Source organism: Syngnathus floridae, chromosome 9 (genome assembly GCF_059516105.1).
Source record: "Syngnathus floridae isolate MCC-2025c chromosome 9, RoL_Sflo_1.0, whole genome shotgun sequence".
In the NCBI taxonomy this organism is placed as follows: Eukaryota; Metazoa; Chordata; class Actinopteri; order Syngnathiformes; family Syngnathidae; genus Syngnathus; species Syngnathus floridae.
This window is the reverse complement of record NC_142421.1, coordinates 11,612,838-11,632,295: the sequence shown is the minus strand read 5'-3', so window position 1 is coordinate 11,632,295 and position 19,458 is coordinate 11,612,838. Positions and strand designations below refer to the sequence as shown.

Genomic DNA, 19,458 nt, shown 5'->3' with positions numbered 1-19,458 from the left:
AACTTTTTTTCTTTTCTGCAGCAAGGCTTGTGCGCGTCAGCTGGTCAGCCAGATGAAACAAAAAAAAAAAAGCGCAATGTGAAATACAGTCAACAGAAGAAAGAAAGACGATGCGATTGAGTTTATTCCTGGCGGGCCCGCTTTTAGATTCATCACAGCGGCGCAGGAGGTGTACAGGCGGCGCATTGATTATATAAGCGATGGCGGTGGCGGCTCTCTCTTGATTTCTATTTACACGCCGTGATTCATTCCCATTTGTCAAAGTGAATTTGGAGCGATCATCCGAGTGCTACTGCGGTGTTAAACGCTCGCCGCTGTAGCTAGCGTACTGTAGCGTGTTGGCGCTGGAGGGGTGATGCGAGGGCTGCTCATCAGGCTTTTTATCCGACATGATCTGCTCTTCAGGCTTTTAAAGCACTCGAAGCGGGAAGTCCTGAGAGCCACCACGCACGCACGCAAACACTCACACACACACACACACACACACACACACACACACACACAAACACACACGCGAGATTGTTTGAAAAGTGACTTGTTTCAAGCCTGTGTTTTCCAACCATTGTTAAGCAAAGCGTGTTCTGGTTCTGTCTTTGGGTGCTGGACTGCAACTGCAACTTGTTTGCTGGATCTTTGTGCACAAGACCGCTTGCTGCTAATGTGCCTTTTCCGAGGAAGTGACTTTCTTCCATCCAGGCTTGAATGGCTTTGCGTTTGAGTTTGCCTCCTTCGGCTCCCTCCCAAAGTCCAGTCAATTGCCTAAATTTAAGTGCAAATGCTTGTTTTGTGGACAAGATCTCTGGCAGGCATCCAATCAAAGGTGTACCCACTTCTGATGACCAAAGTCATCTGGGATGGCTCTTAGCCAGCTTGACAGTCAGTGTATTTTATTTTTTCGCAGTCTCACTCCTTGCACTTGAGGACACGAGTGACAGTTATTGTTTATGATGTATAATTATACGTAAGCACACATTCTTTACCTGCTTGAATTTGACGGCACCCACGCTGGCTCACGCCGGAGGGAAAGTTGTATAGTTTTCAATTGGGTGGACGTGTGTGTGAAAAAAAAAATGGTGTAAAGGCTATGTTGCAACAACAGAAATAGTTGGAGTGGACCTGGTGTGCGCCGAGCTTAAGTGCAGAAATACTGGAGTAAAAAAGACAAAGCAACTGTCAGTTAAATACTGTGTGATAGTATTTTATTTGTCGTCATCTGCGGAAGTTGTAAAGGCAATCAGCACGTTTTGACAAAGTACAGATGTTAGTTTTCAATTGTAGGGAGCACGAGTGAAAAGTTGTTGGAAATATAGTCAAATGTTTGAAATATCAGCTAAAGAAAATGAAATCAACAAAGTATTTGTAGTACGTGGCCAAGGGACGGTGCGGTCGGTCGGTCAGTGGGGGCAAATGGAAAGCATTTCAAGCACGCATGCGGCGGAGACTGCCTAGATTTTGCTTGTCGCCGACTCTCAGGGGAAATATTATGAGCTAGACTTTTCCCCATTCTCCCACCTCCTTCAATTCCTGGAGTTGTGCTGACCCTTCGTTCCCCTCTTGTGTCAGAAACCCAACTCTCCTGCGGGCTTAAGTCAACACATGCGAGCCAGGCAATCACAACCAGGAGGGGAGGGGAAGGGAAGAGGGGAGTACAATTTGCCGTTGTACGTAAGCTCTAATATAGTTGTCGGGGGCCGCATACAACTTCTATATTTCAAATGTGTTTGTTTGTTGGAAAACTCTGTCATCGCCGCTCGGCTTTTATTAAGCAGGGATCTCCGGTCTAATCTTTGCACGGGAGGGGGCGAGCGTAAAGGCCTTTTATTGCCTTAAAGATTAATATTGTCGCCATTCGCTGGATGAAAAACAACCTGCGCAAGCTTTGGCTTCATAAATCTTCCTGCACTAGAATGTGCCAGGAGGAGGCGAAGGGGAAAAAACACACAGAAATGGGCCATGTTTCACTCTGTGAGATCACATCCCCCCCCCCTTCTTAAAAAAACCCCAAAACAAAACATTGACTCCTGCTCAACATGAACTTGCAGGATGATGTCACCCTTTCTATCCACAACATGGGCCGTGAAATGAAATCTGCGAGTGTGTCGTCGGATCGGATTCTTGCAACTGCGTCGGAAGATTTTATTTTGCGTCAACGGTCATTGAACAAGCCGCCATTGCCAAACGACAACAAACGTGTCATTGTGTTTCCTCTTCAGCAAACAATTACGAGTGCACTCGTGGCCAAAATTTGTTGGCAGTGACTCATGTTTTGTGTTTCCGCTCACTTTTCTGCTTCATTTTTCATGTTTGGGTTTCACTTTGTTCTATTATCAAAATGTAACAAGCTACATTTAAATGAGGCTATATTGGGTCAGTGTAAAAATAGTGACTGCAAGAATATTAGAAAATGAATAGAAAGGATTGAAAATGCCACAAGGAAACATTAGTTAAACATAGCATATTAATTTCTGTTTTCATTTTTTTTAAATGTAAAATAGTCAAATATAATACATTAACACATTTTCAACCCCTCCTAAACACCCATCAGCCATTTCACTTAAAAACAATGTTTGGTTTGCACCGTGAGCCGTTTAGAATATTTTGCACCTCGGTGTGCTCAATATTCTTTCATCACTACAGCTGTGCGATGATCATCTTTGTCATCAGTGTAGGCGACACTATCGAATGTAAGACACCTTCTGTTATGTCCTGACGTCATCGCTGTCACATGTTGTTGCAGCTGTGGCCTCCCTCGTGGTGCCTTCATGGACTCTCTGGAAGCAAAAGTTCTGGCACGCGGCACTGTCACTTTCGCTCAAATCTTAATGAACATTTTTTACGTGTCCGATTTGTAGTGGTGTCCACTTAAACGGAAACAAAATGCGTATGTGGTGACTTGAGACGGACGCAATTGTTGGTGGTGATATGAAAAAGAGGTAACTATTGGTCATGAGGGTCTGAAATTTTGAAAAACAAGCTAACAAAAAATGATTAAAAAAAAAACATTCTCAGAAAGTTCCTTCCGAAAGTGCCAAATCATGAGAACGAAGAGTCAACTTCAAAACGTCAAGTCTTCCTGGATTCCGACACACACTTTCCACAATGTTCACCGTGTTTGTCATGCGGAGTAACCCATACAACTTCCAAGAATTTAAAAAAAAAAGATGATCAGCAGGCCTACTTAAAATCAGGGTTCTTGGCGACGTGATTCTTGCACATACACTTTTGGAGGTTACATTTGCCTCATATTTAAATTTAATAAAAAAAAAAAATTGGCATGCTTGCTTGCACGATCACAATTTTGCATGGCCTTTAGCAATTCCTGTAAAAGGAAACGGGGCGAGTCATCCTTTTGCAATAATCAAAGTGACGCAATCTCCCAAATAACCCCCTGCCCGCCTTTCTTAAAGATAAATACCAGACGAGCCTGTAGCGGCTTGAAGTGACTGACTCACTAAAGACGAGCTTGCGGCGCGCAGGTGGAGGCTCGCTCTCTCACAGGTACTTCCGGTGTCGCCGTCTGATGTGTTTTACATGACAGCGGAAAAATCACTCCCGGTGTTTTACGGCTTTTTAAGAAGCGCTCGCAAACGCGCCAGTCATTACAAGATGAGCTTGTTTTGCCGTAAAAAAAAAATGTCTCCTTTCTAATGAATTATAAATAAGCTCCCCTACAGAGTCCAATAAATTGGCGCGTAAAAAGGCAAACATGATGACGGGAGATGCTGTGGCCTATTTTATGGAGCCAATGATTGTTATTTATAGGCGCCGCCGCTTCAGCCTTTTCCCGCAATGATGGCGTCGGCTTGATTGGGCTCATTGGGTCGCCTCCATCCCATCAAGCGTAACTAGAGCGTGATCTATTAGAATACGTACATATGTTTTATTGATGTGTTTATCCCACCATTCATTTATTTATAGGTCGATGCTGAGATTTCTCTCCCCCCTCCCCTCTCTCTTTCTCCTCCAGTAATGAATAGGATAAGCCTTGAAGCTTATCCACCGCTCCCTTTCATACCTCCCCCTTCCCCTCCCCCCTCTCTCGGAAAGCCAAATTGAAATCTTTCCTTCCAGCTCGCAGTCCTAGTGAGCGAGCGTTCGCCGCAGTCTGTCAGCATCAATGATGTGCGAGCGCTTTTGAAGGTGATCCCGTTTTAGCAAATGCCGCGCGTTACGCAACGTTTTAACGCTGCCGGAGTTTGTTTATTCTTGTCAGGAGCTCCTCGGCTGACACCTTCACATATTTACTTGTTGTTGTTGAGCAGCAGATGTAGCAATAAATAAAAGTCTTCTAATATTAGGGCAATGTGGTAACAATAGAAGCGATGAAAACGTGACAAAACTCATCCTTTTATGATGGAGTTACATTCTTACACTGCTTATGCAACACAAATATGTAAATTGGAAGGCTTCCCATTCTACTTTGTAAGTTTGCTGGTATGTTAGCTTGCTGTTAAAATAAGTTTTAGGTTAAATAAAATCTTTTTTGCTGGCATCCCGTGAGATGCGAGTTTTGTTTGCTTTGAGATGTTTTATTTTTTCCAGGACCTCTGGGTTTAACGCCATATTGTAGCACTTTTTTTCAGCTCTCTGTTGTCCCAATTCCATTGGAAATAATCTTTTGTCATGTTTCCTAGCTTGAGCCTTCACAAGAACACCCCCCCCCCCCCCCACAACACACACACACACGGAGCGCCAATGAATCAGATGAGAATGATTTTTTAATCCTTGGCAATAATAAACTTCTTTGAAGGGCTTAATTGGCTCTTCCTGGAACAGCAGAGTTTTGCTTCATTTGCAGTGATGAAAGCATAATGTTGCCTCTCTCTCTTTCTCTCTCTTTCTCTCTCTCTCTCTCTCTCTCTCTCTCTCTCTCTCTCTCTCTCTCTCTCTCTCTCTCTCTCTCGCTCCCCCTGGCCCATTGGGAGCACGCACAACAGCGCACAACTAATGAATTAAGAACACAACTCCTTTTTTCATCATTTGTTTTTTTCATTATTTTCTCTGGCTCGCCTTCCCAAATGACTTTCCCTAATAAGGCAGAGAAATTCACGCTGAAGCGCTGTCTGCTAAATTGCTTTCATTTGATCTGCTCTGTGTGTGTGTGTGTGTGTGTGTGTGTGTGTGTGTGTGTGTGTGTGTGTGTGTGTGTGTGTGTGTGTGTGTGTGTGTGTGTGTGTGTGTGTGTGTGTGTGTGTGTGTGTGTGTGTGTGTGTGTGTGTGCGTGTGTGCGTGTGTGCGTGTGTGCGTGTGTGCGTGTGTGTGTGTGTTTTGCTGAATTCCTAAATTTTATTTTGAAATTTTAGTTGGTTAGCAGTTGTCCAGCTAGAAGGATGTTAGCTAGTATGTTTAGTTATTAAGTTTAATCATTAAGTTATTTAGTAGCAACGGATAGGGGAGATGGGTGCCAGGGCAACAGCTGTGACGCTCTTCTCCTCATTACAAGCTAGCGCATCATCAACATGAAGTGGAAGCGGTTATTTTTGGCTCAAGTTGGCAATTTGCATGGCATGTGTGGCGAGGGCGAATTTGGATGCAAAGGCGTCTGGTGTGTTTGTAACGGCGGTCGATGCTGAGCGTGAGTGGGAAGAACCACTGAGTCACAACAAGTGTGGGAGACAGCGTGCAGATGAGAGGACTATTTACTCCTCTTCATAGACCAGCACGGAAGGGCCATTAGGCACGCCTGCACAAGACTTAATCATCCTCATCATAATTTAAATTTAATTTTGGACACTGTTAAAACCAATATTCATATTATTATTATTCTTTGATCATCATAGTTATTGTAATTGATAGCAGTTGACCGAGCAAGTCGGCTATATTTATATATTGCATTTCATCCACCAGGGTAACTGATTGCTGGGATGTGGGCTCGTCACCATGGCAATGGTGGCAATGGTTGCCTTCTGACGCTGATTGATAATTGTCAGCTGACAGAATGTTTGCGATAATAGCGTGTGAATATAACCGTGCATAGTAATGCGCTTCTAGTGTTGGGGGGGAGGGGGCTGCCCCGCTTTTTGTAATCACAAATACTACTGCAATTCACGCAGCCCGTACACTAAAGACAAATAGATGTGCAAAATACGCTTCAAATTGATGTATTTTTCCTGACATGAAAATGTGAGAAATAATCCCGATGAAGAATGCTACACAAACAAGTCAGAAAATAATGTGAGCATAATGGCCGACGCAGCTGGCACTAAAGTCAAGAAGGCATTGTTATGATGCAGCGTGTTTGAGTACGTAATGCTCATGTTTGGGAGCCATCTTGATATATTCACAGCAGACTTCCAGAAATGGGAGTTGTTATTTTTGTGTGTCAATCAAATTAAAAAAAACGTATAATTTTAATATCCAAGTGTGACTAGGCAGTTAGGTTGGCTACTCACGTAGCTCGCTTGTTAGCAAGCATCTCCAAACCAACCAACATGATGACCACACTCTTGTTTTTGTGCTATTTTGTGTTTGTTTTAAATTATATCCCACTATGCCTTTTATAACCTGTTATAAAACACCTTTTTGTGGGCGCGTCCCATTTCATTGACAAATCTCCATGATCCTTATCGACTAAGCTGACTCACTCGTATGTTTTACAATGTAAATAAACACGCACAAAGGCAATCTTCCAGTTGCTTTCATAACATATATGTGGGTCACTTGTTTGTTAGTTGTGCTTTCAGGCCACCTGTTTGAAAAAGCATGTCGTTAAACATGCGCTCAGAAACTGAAATATTAGCAAGGTGAGCATATAGTAGGCATAAAATCTGTCAGCGCTCAAAAAGTTTAGTGTTTCTGGTGGTATGTGTTAATTTTGGCTAAGGTGCAAATCTACAGAATGTTGCTGAGGCGATGAAAGGGCCACCTCAGTAAATCCCTTCTGCTGTTTGACAGCGACACTCGTACGTTGCGGTTTTACTGCGAAATTCTTCGCGCTCGTGTTTCTGTGTTCACCTTTGGCCCGTTTGGCTCACGGCGGCCACACGGATTGTTTGTCAAAAGCGACAGGCAGGTTTACAATTGTGTTGAACAAGTACAGCTGGCGGGGTGTGTCGCAAACGCCGGGTCACCGTGTTACGACACCGCCGGCACCTTTGGCAAAACATGACAAAAGTCCTCCGTTTACTACGCCGTTACACACCTACACTGTTAATGTAACAGAAATTTGTGAATTGGAATGCTTCATAGCATGTTCCTCCAAAAGAATTGGAGTGGAGCAGCAGCAATTTTTTTATTTTTTTGGTTACTGCACCTTTTTACGGAAAGGATTTTTTCTGGCTTCTGATTGGTCGGACATGTCCTCCTTGGCAGTGTCACACATGAACATATAATAAGTCATCGTCTTGTGGTCAGGTCAGTGAGGCATAAAAAGCACAGACGGCGACATAGGAAGTGGTGAGTGTGCAAAACAAATTCTGCTTCTGCCGTTTAGTGGAAGATGTCAACAACCCTTTGAAGGAAAATAAAATATCTGGTTGCAGGGGAAAAAAAAAAAACATCTCGAGGTGCTTTAAAACCTTTGCTATGTTCCTGGCCCGCTCTTAACGTGGGTGGGAATCAATAGCACGGCCGCTGGCCTTACGCAACCCGGCACTTGTTGGCCACACAACACGGCGGCCTCGTTTTTGGAGTTGTTGTTGTATAGCTCAATCAATGCCTCGCTCGCCGTGTTACGTGGCATAATGGCGTGCTTACGTGGTGCGCGACAGGGGAAGAAAATGGGGACAGGCCCGCTTACGCAATGCGGGTCAGTGGGGGTGTCACCGGGGGGGGGGGGTTAGACACACACTGTCATAAGGCACAAGTACGCGTTTTATATGTTCATGACGCAACTTATGACTGAGAGGCTTTTTGGGTTGAACCCTTGATGTGGTCTTTTTGTCCTCAGCTCCCAACTTAAAGGGGCGTCCCCGCAAGAAAAAGTTGTCCATCTCGCAGAGGAGGGACTCCGCGGGCTGTGCGCTGGGCACGGCTCAGGACCCCAATAGCCCGGAGACCAAAAGTCCCAAGGTAGATGCACCACTTTTCCCCTCGTTTCAATGCACGCGTCAGTATGACATTCAGAAACACAAGAAACTACGTTTGTGTGTGTTTTTTTCCCCTTCCGCCGTTATCCTGCCGACCTTGAGCGGTTAAATTGATAGCAGCAATGGTGTCTATCCAGCTAATCTGTGCTTCATCTGCACTGACCCAGAATCGATGCGGAGGAAAACACCGCACAAAAATACAACAAAGAAATTAAGCGGCTCGTTTTTAAGGGTCAGCTCGTCACAATGGCCGCGGATCGGATATAAAATATATAATATAAATCCAAAAATTGTATTGTAATTATTTTATAACAAAAAAAATAATAATTCTACATTTTTGTATTATTTGTAGTAGATTTCTTTTTAATTTTCTTTATTGAATGCATTTTTTTATTTGGTCGATATGTTTATGCTGCCAAATATTTTTAAAAAATAAACACATTTTCAGTGTATGGTTTACAAAATAGTATTATATTACTAATATTTTTTATTATTTATAATAAATCAATTAAAATTACCAACATTGTTCATTGTTTGACATAATAACTTCTGGAACTTGCGACCTGACCGCTGTCCTTGTCGCCCTTTTAGATTAAAGCGAGCTGTCGAGCATTAGCCAATGGCAAGTTGAGCTCCGTCAATCTTAGCTCCGCCCCCAAACACAAGGCCGGCGGCGGCCTCGGCAGGAAGGCGCCGCCCGAGGAGAAGGAGCAACCGAAGGAAATGGCGGAGGAGAGGAGTGAGAAGGAAGACGTCAGGGATTCGTCCTCCTCGCTGGAGGACGATGAGGAGGAAGCGGCGGCGGCGGCGGCGGCCGACATGGCGGCGGCTGACATGGCGGCGGCGGAGGCGATGGCCTCAAGTGAGGAGAATCGAGAGGACGAGCAGGCCTTCCTGGTGGAGCTCTACAAGTACATGAAGAAGAGGGACACACCCATCGAGAGGATCCCCTTCTTGGGGTTCAAACAGAGTGAGTCGCTCACGTGCTTGTATTAGTTGCTTCACTTCATCCACCTCATCGTCCTCCATTTCTTGATTGCTCCTGGCATTTTTATCATTTTATTTGTCAGATGGTTTACTTGACGTCCTCTTCACCTTTCTTTACTTTACTTCACTTCCATACTGAACATTATCTCCAAAATACAGTATTCACAAAAACGTTACCCAGGTCACAAACATTTTTGTTGTAGCAAAGGAGGCCCACTTCATTTTCAAGGTGAGACGAAGCGCCAGCCGCAGTTCACCTTGGTACGACAGTCACGAGTCGAAAGACTCAAAAGCGCTCGATTTGGCGCATGCCTCACGAAACGAATGCAAATGTGGTACGAAAGCTGACAAAGGAGGCGAGGAGCTCTCTCTGGAGCCTCCCCATCAAACGGCCCGCAAAACAAACGAGAGTCTGTTGCCACCTGCATGATGGACCAAAATATAGATTAGACGTCTTCTCATCAGCGCCACATGTACGCCTTGTCGTCTTTGTGTTCTTGCGACGCTGTTAGAGGACGTTTGCCGGATGAGTCGAGTTGCATTTAGAGGGCGGTAACGACTGCATTTGTACCCCCAAAAAAATCTTTGTGACACTCAAAGTGGAGTTTGACAAAAAAACTGGAGTTATTTCCAGGTTAAGGACGTTTGTTCAAGTTTGAACTGGCATCCAAGTTTGATGATCGTCTCTGTAGAAAGAAGCCTGATATTGTTCCCGATCTTGAGCACCAGATTTGGCCACCAGTCGGATTGTCAAGTGAGATGATCTTTTCTGATTAATGCTGCCAATCTTTGGATGATTTCAGAGTCAAACGTTGAGGTTTTGAAGCAAAGGAATCCCGTGTCAATGAATGCCAATGATTACGTCGCAACCTTTGTAGCCACAATCTTCCCTCTAGACGCGCGCCGCAAAAACGTGCAGCTGCCGCTGATCACAAGAAACTATTGCTTGTATGGAAGCGAGCTCTGCGACAGATGGCTGAGTGATGTCGGGCCTTGTTGGCATCTTCCCCGTGATTTACATCCAAAGAATCCCAACGCGCATTGTTTGTCATTCCGCCTCGTCCGCGCTAAAGTCAATCGTTGCTATGTTATCTTAATTATTTTTTTTTTTCCGCGTAAACGGGTCTCTCGCGCATTCGGAAATGTATTCAACATGTCGGCCGCTGATCTCTTATTTTCCAGCGCAGCGAGACGAGAACAAGTTCCGTCTATTTGAGACTTGAGATGGCTGCCGTCGCATCTTTTTTTTGTTCTTGAGCTTTTGAAATGGTTTTGTTTTGTCCTTCAAAACTGATCATCATCATGTCTGGCTTTCATTTTCATTCATTTTATGAATGAAGGGTGAAATTCAGCAACAGGTGCAATTTTGTTCACAAACTTCATTGCTATAAATGAAGACTGCTACCCTATATCGGGCGATCACACCGCCAACACGGGTACCAATTTGTGTTGCCCCGACGACGCATTGTGTTGCTGTTTAATTGGCGAGGGAATCAAGAGAAGCGATTGCTAATGACGCGACACCAAAGAGAGACGCGTGTGCCTTGACACACACAGCAGACGAAGGCGGCCGTGGTTCCAACGTGGTCATTACAGATGCTGCATAACAAGCTGCTTAAAGAATCCATCAGGCAGTCAGTCGCACAAGACAATATGATGACGGAAACGCTGGCGTTCCATTCAGCCTTTGTTATTCCGACCGGCGTGGCGACAAGGAAAGAAGGAAGAAAAAAAATCAATGCTGTCAAAGGCGTAGATAGGAAAATGTCATTTTGACAAATGCAAGGCTTTGTGTAAGCACAGATTGAATTTTGATGGATTTCTCCTCCCAGCGAAGCCTCAGTTTTTTTATCGTGATACTCAATGATTTGGGGCAGGGGGTGTATTTATTGGCTCCACAAATACAAATGTTAAGTGGTGTTATTGTTGCAGCGAGCAAATACAAATATTTAGTGGAGAAATTGTGGCAGAGATTTTTCAAAGACAAGCCACCGTTGAGGCCATTTTTAGAAATGTTGCGCAATACTTGTAATGTGATATCACACATTCGCTTGTTTGTGCTTGCAAATCAATCATGTTCCAAACAGGAAAGAGGCCAGACCAGAATGGCCGAGCACTTTTAGCCGCAGCCTTTCAGAAGCCCTGTTTTGTTTTCTTTAGTGCATTTTTTTGTTCTACAAACTGCCAACTTGTGTAAAATGTAAATATAAACGTAATATGATGATTTACAAAACATTCACTCTGAAAATTCCCTGAAGGCACTTTGACTTCAATTTCAGTTGACACTCAGGGGCGCTGCAGCATAAAACATGAAACAGGAAAACTTTCGCCAAATAAAATTTTGATCAGAGAATGGCGGCCACAATATTTGAATTGATAATTGACTTGAATAACTGATCACACACACTTTGATGTCCTCTCAGCGCATGGTACGCATCGCGCTCGGGCTCCAATATTGCTGCTTTTCATTTGGCCCGAGCGGGAATATGTCATCCGCACATTCCTTCGGCGTGTTCCAATAAAGTCAACACCCATCATGCGCGCGGCCGCTTCTTCTGCTTTCTCGCTTGGCCTCGTTTCAAAGGGAAATCTCCCCCTGCAATTAGATCCAGACAGCGCACGGCATCATTTGACTTGATTTGACAAGTTGAAAGGAAGCGGCACACACAATCAAGTCGACTTTTCGACGAGCGCCGGGAAGAAAAAGCATTGTTCTGGCCTTAAATTCCCCACATGATTATAAGTTTCATAACATTTTTTTTTTCTTCCCGCAATGTTAACAGTCTTAGAAGTGAAAAAAGGTTAAATGCATTCAAATGAGGGCAAAAAAAAAGTCTATAAAACTGTCATCTTGTTTTGAATATTCTTCCATTTGGCTTTGAAGAATGTTCTTTTTTTTGTCAAGGTCATTGAAACGTGAATCACGACAAAAGTCTTAATATTTTATGAAGCTATTTAAATGTGAAACGTTTAAATATGAGATGTATAACATGACACCTTGAATATATAACATGAGAACCCTTTTTTTTTTTTTTTTTTTTAACCGAATTATTGTCCTTTCTATATTTAGTGATGTTGAGATTCTCTGTTTTTGTGGAACTTCATCTCCCCGCATTGCTGACTTGTCCTTGTTTGTCTGCCTTCCCCCAAACCCCAACCCCGCCCACAGTCAACCTTTGGACCATGTTCGAGGCCGCTCAGAAGCTAGGAGGATACGAGCTGGTAAGTGCTCACATATGTGCTCATAGGCTCACCCCTAGCCAAGCCCGCATTTCATGATATGACGCAAACGTTTACACACACTACAACTTTTTTTATTTCCTCTGGCGTGGCAGCAATTTGCTTCATACATGGAAAACTTTTTAAACTGCCTTGTTTTATTGGCACCGGTCCCCACACGGAGTGACGCCACTTTTTAAATGATGTGTACGTAATTTAATAATTCCAAATTATTTCATCAGCTCCCACACCGTGGCCCCGGACCGCAATTCATGCCGTACTACCAACCAAGCGCATGTGCGCGTTATGTAATACGATTTGAAGCCCGTTGGGGAAAAAGTGACATGACGAGATGAGGAGTTGCCGATCGAATGAGTCAGCAGTTCCCCGTGCGCTGATCGTATTTTCCTCCTGACATGATGATGTCACGTGTGGCCCCGCAGATCACCGTCCGCAGGCAGTGGAAGCACGTGTACGACGAACTGGGCGGCAACCCCAGCAGCACCAGCGCCGCCACCTGCACGCGCCGCCACTACGAGAGGTGAGTTGGCAAAGAACCCCGTGCAAGACCGCCATCGATGTTCATCTCATCACACCATTAAGACATTGCAGCATCTCCTCCTACTCATCATCAGAGATGCTACTACAAAATTAAAACAAGCATATGGGCATGAGCCGGAGGGAGGGCGTGCGCGCACACGCACACACGCTCACTTGCGCAAGGTTAAAGAAAAGCAAGTTCCCAACAAAGTGATGCCAGGGTCACCCATGAGGCAGTCGGTCGTCTTGCCCTCCAGCGAACGCTAAGTGTAACACAACGTAAACGTGCACACAAACACACGCTTGTCAGTAATACCATATGGGGGTTAGGCGGGGGCGGAGGGAGTGTGAAGATCACACAGTCAAGAGTGAGTTTATTAGGAAATGTCAGACTGCTGCTTAGACGGAAGAAGCGAAGGAAGGGAAAAAGTTCATTTGGGACTGTGCTTTATGCAACTTGGCCTTTTATTTGGCAAAATCTGGATTTTTTTTAAGGGATTTTGTCAGGAATTAATTTATCGTTTGGTGGTGAAATAACTTGAACGCATTTGATTTGGGGAATAGTTGTCAGAGTTTTGTTCCCTGCCAACTTTATTTGACCCGTTCCCAAACTGTACTGCACTGGAAAGTTTTGCCATTGTGCTTCTGAGGTCACGGAAGACAGCTGGGAGGAAAATACGGCTGAATCGATACAAAGCTATAACAGCGGCAAGATGCGCTCGCTCTCTGCTCGGAGGGCAATTAGCCGCCTTGTATTAGCTGAGCAAACGTTGCGGGCGGCGTGATGAATGAGGTTGTTTGCCGGCGTGGCCGAGCGCACGTTTGCTCCCCGGAGGTGTCTTTCGTTCCACCTTTCATCATTGGTCAACGCACAAAAGATGAGTCAGCTGCACAAAGCAACAATTTTGTGCTGCATAAAATTTCACCCAACTCAGTTTATGCCTTTGTGCTATAGGTAGACCAAATATTAATTCCACAATTGAAATTAGTTTCCAGGTGTTTTAATAACATTTTTATGATACGCTTTAAAGTACCCTACAAATTGCTTGAAAATTGCAATCTGCAGAAACGCACAAGGGTCTGGCAAAATGAAGCTTTTTGCTAATAAATTGACTTGCCTGCTCAATTTGACACTTGATGGGCACTCGAGAGAACCCATCGTTTGTAGACGTCCATCTGACATCACATCTGCCCTTCAAACCAGTCAATTGTTTGAACTAGTTCCCGACATGGCCAACGACGTAATGAGCGTATTTACGCCGTCCATCCGTCCATCTTCAGGCGTAATGGCGGTAACGTACGAGCTGAACAGCAGATAACCTCGACTAATTGTACCTTACCCCCCCCCCCACACACACACACACACACTTGTTCATTAGAAAGAAATCAATAAGTCGAGCGTCTGCTGCAGCGGCTGGCGAGGCTTTAATGATATTTATTCAGGAAAAAGAAAAAAAAAAACACTTGTATGAGATGGGCCGTCAGGCGGGGCTGCGGCACTCGGAATTAAAAATGAGGTCATGAAAAAGATGGCATCAATAACCTTGAAATAGACTGGTCTTTTTTCTGCGTGTGTGTGTGCGCGCGCGCCTCCACTGCCTGTGATACAGGTCAGCGCCTTTTAACAGCTCCTACATTTTTAATCTCTCGCTCTCTTTCTCCCTCTCTCGTGTCATTGGGCGGAGATGCGGTGTTGCTGTAGCGACGCGCAAACCCAACGCAAGTCATTTTGTTATTTCAAAAGCGGTGCAAGGTCAAAAAAAAAACAGCTGAGTGTATCAAATGTTTTCCAATATGCTGATTTTTTTTTTTTATTGACTGAGTCCTTGGTGTAGGGATGTCGCAAAAGCATCGCTCTTTGCGGGCCAAACTATATTTGCGCCTCACGCTGGGAATCGTAACAGAGGGTACAGTATGTGTGCGTGTGTGTGTGCGCGCGTTTGTGTGGGTGCCTGCAAGTGCAGATGTTATTCAGCACTATCTTGCACTTGTCAGCATCTCTTTGCTTCGTCCTTGCCGTACTGCAGATCCATCAGTTTGTGTGTGCGCGCGTGTACGTTTCTCGCAGGAAAAGCGTATTAGAGGCAATTTTACTTGCCATTTTGGTTCTGTCAGCCAGCGGCGAGGCGGAGAAAGACACAGCCAGGCAAGACGTGATTTAATGGCTGTCGTCGCTTAAAGTAACACCGCGTAATAGTTTGACCTGAAAAAGCAGCAGCTTCAGCATTACGGCGCACGTTGAGCAACCGACCCTCGTGACCTGAAATAACCCGCCACCGCTGCCGCAGGACTAGCGTTAGCATCCGTGGTGACATCACTTTCGGATTTTGTTTCCTTCACGAGATGTTGGTCATATTTTTACAAGATATATTTTGTCTTGAAATAATAATAATTAAAAAAAAGGCTAATAATCATTTTAGGAACTACAATAAAACCGAAGACGCCAAATTTGCAGATGCAGCAACAGATGGCGAAGCAATTGCTTGCTTATCACCGCCCAGTCAAATTGATTCAACTTAACAGCACAGTTGGGGCTTTTTAAAAATCATCCTCATGTTCCTAAACAACAAGATTGGCTCGTTTCCCTCACGTGTGGAATTCCGTCAAAAGTAAGCGCAGAGAAAACCGCTTCAGCCAAAGTTCAACAAACGCATTGCTCCCTGCCAAGATTAATAAATCGTTGGGCGTAGCTAATGAAATTAATGACGTTCTGTCATACATATGCTGCATGTCTGCATTTTTATTTTGGGAGGGGAGGGCATGTGGTGAGGAAGCCATTTTGAAATTGCTTAGTTTCTTATTGTCAGGACAAAAAAATATAATAGTTACATAAATTATAAATTACTATAATAATACATTATTATATAAATAGAAATGACATCTTCAAGAATTTAGGAGCGTGTTCAGCACCACTTGCGGCTTTTCACGTCATTATTACACGAGACTTGGCGAGCTCGCGTCCACCTGCCACAGTGGAGGAGCGGCGGCTAATGAGAGCGGGGGGGAGGATGGAACAGTAGAGGTCATTTTAAATCTGCTGTTTTCAGATGTGACAAAGGGCTTAGGTTTTTTTCTACATTCTTTGGCTGCCCTCTGCTTTTAAGTGCATGAATGAGGGTCACCTCGAGTGGTTTGGCTTTGAGACAAAAAGTGGCTTTGAGGCATGCATCCAAAGCAGAGAGAGTGTGTGTGTGTGTGTGTGTGTGTGGGGGGGGGGGGGTCGTGTATTTCATGGGCTCCCGGGCCTGTAAAATACAATAAAACAAATCATTTTCTCTGCTCCTAATCTGTGTTGGCTCCGCTCGCCCTTTAAATTGTCCTATTTTTCTTTTCTTTTTTTGGTCTCCCTCCTTTTTTTTTTTTGTCTATTCCTGTGATCTTAACGCACAGCAGCGGCTAAAATTAATTTGGGGCGCAGATGGTGGCAGGAGGTTGTGCAAGTGGAACAGCCTGCGGGCTTTTTCCACAAATTTGGTGACTTCGGGCCTCCGTTTTTTGGATTCTGACACGCCGCCGCTTGTTCCTGTAAAACCAAATGCAAAGCAAGGCAGCACATTGCTGGTAAAGTTGCCTTGTTTTTGCCAACTGCTTGTGTGTGTGTGTGTGTGTGTGTGTGTGTGTGTGTGTGTGTGTGTGTGTGTGTGTGTGTGCGCGCGCGTGCGTGCGTGAGACTAGAAACATGCTCATCTTGGCAGGGTCCCTTTGAATGAACCATTCTGGATTTTGCTGATTTATTAAGATCAGGCCGACATGCATAATATCCTTTTATCAGCACTCATCTCGTTCCCAGATTAGCTCGCGCCTGATATTTCTATATTTATTCAACATTTAGAGCTCCCCCCTCTCTCAAGCGACCCCCCTCCTCTGCGGCGCATGTATTAGTCACTTGTTATCGACGCGGAAAAAGCGGGCGCTCAAATAAGAAGCGGCTGATAAATTGGCATGAGAGGAAGTTAAGTGTTTATTGACCTCATAAAAATGTTGCTGGTGCTGCCTTAATGAAATTCTCCACTGCCGGCAGTCCGCCCCCTGCCCCCACCTCACCCCTCCCTCGCCTGGCAGCCACCCGAGCCCCTACAAAAGCAAGATGCGCCTCCATGTGGCCCCTGGTGGTTACGACACCTTTTTATTTTCCTGTTTTGTGGCAGGAGGAGTCCTCCAAGGAAGTTAGTTGCTACATTAAAATGAATGGAGAAAAAAACCAACAATCAATCCTGTACTCACCTTTAACTTTGATGACGTGTTGCCAAGGACAAGTTAGTAACTTTCCACTTCTGTAACCGCTCAGACAAGTGCAAAGAAGAATTTAACCACTACAATTTATGAAAATGTTCAAAAGTAATCGTCACTGCGACTGTTGACAAAAGATTGGTGAGATAATGTTGACATCATGCTTCTTTAAATGTCATGAAAAACAGGAAGTGAAGCACATTATCACAATGTGGAAAAACCAAATTGCGTACTCACCTTTATCTTGATGACCTATTTTCACAGGCAAGTTGATTTTACGACTCTGTAACTGTCAGACGAGTTTCAAGAAGAAATTGGTCCCAATTGGAAAATGTAAAAAATAACAAATTGTGTGCTCAGCCTTGCTGTTGACTTTTTAACCATCGAGCAAATCTAAAATAAGGTTAACATCTGAAAAAGAAGCAAAGGTGTACTCACCTTGACCTGGATTGAGCCAATCGGAACCAGCCATCCAAGACATCAAGCACTTTTGGGGGACGTGGTCAAAAGTTGGACAATCTTTTTGAGGGCTACTTTGTGTTTAAGTTTGAACACAAAAAAATCCTTCCCACAATGTTGGGAACTTCCTGCCACTCACTTCGTGGGGGCTTTTTTCTGACCAGAATAGCTTGTTAGGCTTTTCCATTTACATACACAAGAAGCCAGTCATTTCTCTCTCAGCTCGTACATAATCCCCCCACCCATCCCATTCTGACATTCCTTCACAGTTGAGCCGGCCGGCATCATTCCCACACACAAATACTTAGAGTACAAATGCGTGTGTGTTGTTTTCTGCCGTGGTTGCTGCTCTTCGTGAAGGTGTCATTATGCCTTCCAATGAGTCGCATTTAATGGTACATTTCCTTTCTTGGCCGGCGGCTTGCCAGAGCAGCTGGAGGAAATGTCGTTTGGCTGCCTTTTTCTTTTTTCCTTGTTCAAAGAGCGAAATAACACAACAAAAAAATTCCCACATTGCCTCTTGAAGTGTTTTGGAGGATTTTTATGAGGAGCAAGCAAAACATCTCTTCCGGGCTGCAAAAGTATGTTGTGGGTGTTAAAAATAAAAAAGCAGTAGAAAATCATATATATATCTTTTCAATTGAAATAATATGGTCCTGCTTTTTCTGCCTCTTTTTCATAGCCTCAAAACAGCTCTCAAGTTGCGACTTTGCGCACGAGCCCTCATTAAAATTACAACTTGACTGTGAACTCTTGGAATGTCGGGATGAGGACTAGCAAAGCCCCGCAATGTTCCCATTGGCTTCACGTGGCCTTTGTTGGCTGCGAGCGTCTGCATGTAATGCCGTCAGCTGTGCTACTGCGGTTCAAGCGCACACACACACACACACACACACACACACACACACACACACACCAGCTGAAGTGATGAATCATGTTGCCAATGGTAAATTTCCCAAAATTTGCTACGGTGTAATCATGGCCAGGAAAAGCCCAGCATTTATTCTTCTCCTCTCAAGGTTCAAATAATAAGCAGTGTGATGTGTCTCAGCAGGAGCTAACACGCACGCGCACACACACACACACACACACACACACACACACACACACACACACACACACACACTTCTCTGGCATTCATGTGTGAGTGGATTTCCCCTAACATTGTGTCATGACAATAGGATTAGTTATTGCATGCCAAGTATGAAATTTAGAGCCAACACCGCCCTCCAAAGCATGTTTTGCTTTTATAGGATCTATAATTACTTAATATTATGATGAGTCCATATCGTGCTTTTTTCCCCACAACCACATCAATCCACATAATTTTATTTTATTCATATTTTTTACACATGCAAGACTGCTGCTCGTACTCACTTCCACGACAGTTGCCACAAGCATTTTTCTTCTCTCCACTTAGTGGCTATAAAGCTGCAATTTTCCCTTCGTGTGACTAATCAAGGTTTATTCTGTTGAACAATCGAGTTTGCGCGCAACAAGACAAAAATTGCGACTTGACCTCGCCAGACACTGAACATGTCCAGAGTTGCCATTGTGTTGGCCAAGCCTTCTGTGATATAACAGCGTCGACAACCCTCTTGCAGGCTTCTCCTCCCGTACGAGAGGCACCTGAAAGGAGAGCAGGACAAGCCCCTCCCCCTGGCCAAACCCCGCAGCCAGGAGAAGCCGCCGTCAACCAAGGCCAAAGGCGTTGGGGCCAAGAAAGCCAAGGGCCCGAGCACTGCCAAGCAGGCGGCCAAGAAGGAGTGCGGCGAGGCGGCCAAGGGCCAGCAACAATCACAGGTTGGTGGCCACCGTCTTCCACCATCTTTACATGCACGTATACATTTTGAGGAGCGGCTTTTAGGTTGCAAGATTTTCAAGGCCAACTTGGTCTACTTTATGACATCTTAATTCAGGTCATATTTTTTAGAGGCGAGATGATTAATCAACAACTAATTGCTTATCCAATGAATCGATAATTAATCATTTCGAT

General features: G+C 44.5%; 1 protein-coding gene across 2 annotated transcripts in view; it reads left to right on the top strand.

Moving 5' to 3' along the window:
* arid5b (AT-rich interaction domain 5B) overlaps positions 1-19,458 on the top strand; it is a 56,111-nt gene that overhangs the window by 33,209 nt on the left and 3,444 nt on the right. For both annotated transcript variants that reach the window (XM_088384663.1, XM_088384662.1), the window contains exons 6-10: positions 7,889-8,010; positions 8,619-8,997; positions 12,184-12,236; positions 12,677-12,774; positions 19,067-19,265. In XM_088384663.1, the coding sequence (XP_088240789.1) occupies positions 7,889-8,010; positions 8,619-8,997; positions 12,184-12,236; positions 12,677-12,774; positions 19,067-19,265 (851 nt within the window). The remainder of the gene's footprint in view (positions 1-7,888; positions 8,011-8,618; positions 8,998-12,183; positions 12,237-12,676; positions 12,775-19,066; positions 19,266-19,458) is intronic.